General features: G+C 46.0%; 1 protein-coding gene across 1 annotated transcript; it reads left to right on the forward strand.

Moving 5' to 3' along the window:
- LOC139625238 (OTU domain-containing protein 1) lies at positions 1-2,127 on the forward strand. Its single transcript, XM_071485030.1, has one exon. It carries the CDS (start codon positions 185-187, stop codon positions 1,550-1,552), a length of 1,368 nt encoding a protein of 455 aa, XP_071341131.1. The 5' UTR covers positions 1-184; the 3' UTR covers positions 1,553-2,127.
- The last annotated feature ends 568 nt before the right edge of the window (positions 2,128-2,695 follow it).

Below are 2,695 nucleotides of genomic sequence, written 5' to 3' on the forward strand. Positions count from 1 at the left end.
TGACGCACGAAGGCTAAACTGGACAGTCTACTCGTCTCTGTGTCAATGGTAACAGGACTCAGGGCCATGGAGACGTACCCCACAACTTTGCCGCTGTTGATGACATGCAGAGTATTTTTAGCTGTTGTTGTCATCTTTCCGTAGCAGCCCGGCTGCGGCGATCAGTATAAAGGACTCTTTCAAAATGCAGTTGTACAACAGTGTGCTGACACACTACCCGAGGTCGTCGCGCAAAGTTACAATAACTTTATCGACCGGATCCGAGCGACTGAACGGGACGACGTCAAGTTCCCCTGAGCCCGATAAACCGCGATTCACTCAAGCAGACACAACTTCAACGACCAACGGGGATCCTGTAAGAGAGGCTGCTTCTTCCGCAAACATGCCTGCCTTTTCGTGTTACGAAGCTTCATCTATGAGGCCAATTTACTTCACGTCGACTGCTGAAATATTAATCCGCAGACCGGATGGAGTGGCGAGGTCTGTGCCTGTCCATATCGTGAGAGAGTCCAAATCCAAACCAGCTTCTCCTAATTCACAGAACGGAGAAAGCATCCTCTGTGGTGACTGTGATTCTGATGTGATAGTTGACTTCATAGATCATCTGAGAAATGGGACAGATGAGCTTTTTCCTGGCTGCCCAGAACTGGTTGGAGATCGGCTTTTCACCAGTAACAACATTTGTGGACCCAGAATAGAAGAATACAAGAGGATTGTGGGGAATTCAAGTGAGGATGATGTGGTTTCAGTGACTAATGCCCCCCTTAGAAGCAACGGATGGGCCTCAGTACATGAAGAGGAGCAAGATACCTCAAGGGCAGCTCATCCTGGAGACCTCATAAAGGACGATTTTAGTGATATGAGCAGTGGCAAAGCTGCTTCAGCATCAGATGAGAGAAAGGCCTTTGAGCTCAGCGTTCTGCAGGAGGGCCCCCCACAGAGATGCCAAGAGAGAGGGGATATCAACGATAAAGTCACCCGGTACCTGGCTGAGGTGGAGAAACAAAACAAGTACCTCCAGGAGAGGAACAAGTTTAGGTATCACATTATTCCAGATGGCAACTGTCTGTACAGAGCTGTGTGCAAAGCCACGTACGGGGACCAGGCGAGGCACGGGGAGCTCAGGGAGCAGACGGTGCACCACATCGCCGACCACTTGGATGAGTTCAACCCCATCATCGAAGGGGATGTAGGAGAGTTCCTGATCAACGCAGCACAGGATGGAGCCTGGGCTGGGTACCCCGAGCTTCTCGCCATGAGCCAGATGCTGAATGTCAACATCCACCTGACAACAGGAGGGAGCTTGGAGAGCCCCACCGTCTCCACCATGGTGCACTATCTCGGGGAGGAGAATGCTTCCAAACCTGCTGTCTGGCTGAGTTGGCTGAGCAACGGTCACTATGACGTCCTCTTGGACAGGTGTCTCCCCAACCCAGAGTATGAAGACTGGTGCAGGCACTCGCAGATGCAGAGGAAACGAGATGAGGAACTGGCAAAGTCAATGGCAGCCTCCTTATCCAAAATGTACATTGAGCAGAATGGATCTGCGTGAAAGAAGTATGCCTGGAGGATAAAAACTGTTTCAGTAGAGTGCAGAACTGTTTTTTGATTCTGCTTGGTTTCTACATACTTTAAATGATTTTTATAAGATTTATATTGTGAGAGGAAGGAAGTGCAGTGCACATACTTAGATTTTGTATAATCCAACATCGAAAAATTAGTGGCAGTTGTCTCTGGAAGTGTTTGAAAGTGTGTGAGCCTGTTCATCTTGATAGTGTGGGTTATGTTAACATGAGTGAAATGCTCTAACACTGTTACTGTCCATGTAAGTGCTTTTGAGTCTATAGTATTTATTTGCCTTTTATTGGCAGACCAGTTATTTTTCTATAATGCCTATGCTTTTTATGCATCTCCAAATGTTTTCAAATGCCAAGAGACTTGGTTTGCATCTTTGTCACTTAGCTACATCGTTTAATCTGTTTAGCTACTCTCTTTTGCACAAAAGTCCTATCAGACTAGTTCAGAGAGTTTGATTTGTGTCTGTGAGAACGATTAAAGCATTTGTTTTTCTATTATTACATTTTTAGGAATTTGACAAAATATTTCAAAATAAAGTTTTAAAGAAGACTGATTTGCAACAATTTCATATTTAAATGACACAGTTTGATTGCTTGATTTTATGTCCCTTGCCTACATTTCCACAGGAATTGTTATTCAGTATCACAATGATGGTCTCCGCTAAGTTATCTTAGGCTCAAGTCTGTACAAAACTGTAATGGGATCCATCTATTAAATTGCATCAAAGCAGGCCAGATGAGGTAACGTGTGCAGCACCCATCCGCCACCCCCCCCCCCCCCCCCCCCCACCCCCAGCTGACCTAAAGTGAAAAATGATGTTTGGAATTTATTACATGCAGTGACCCTGGAGCCTGCAGCCTCCCATTCAGGTCAGACTGCAGAACTCAGTGTATTAACTGACTGTGGTCTCAGGACACAGATCACAAGGGACCTGTACTGTGTCAAAGCTATGTGTAAGTGGAAAGCTGAAGGGTGCACTGTCACGGTGGAGCACAAAAGTACAATGTCACTGTAGTTTGTAGATTCATTCTGTTTGGTTTCTGATATCGTGGGGGAAAAAAGACTCATTGCTTTCAACCAGCTTACTCATACTTAAATGTGAGACAGCTGTATGAGG

This window comes from Trachinotus anak, unplaced genomic scaffold (genome assembly GCF_046630095.1).
Source record: "Trachinotus anak isolate AG129_WGS33_773 ecotype Australia unplaced genomic scaffold, CSIRO_AGI_Tana_v1 ptg000009l, whole genome shotgun sequence".
Lineage (NCBI taxonomy): Eukaryota > Metazoa > Chordata > Actinopteri > Carangiformes > Carangidae > Trachinotus > Trachinotus anak.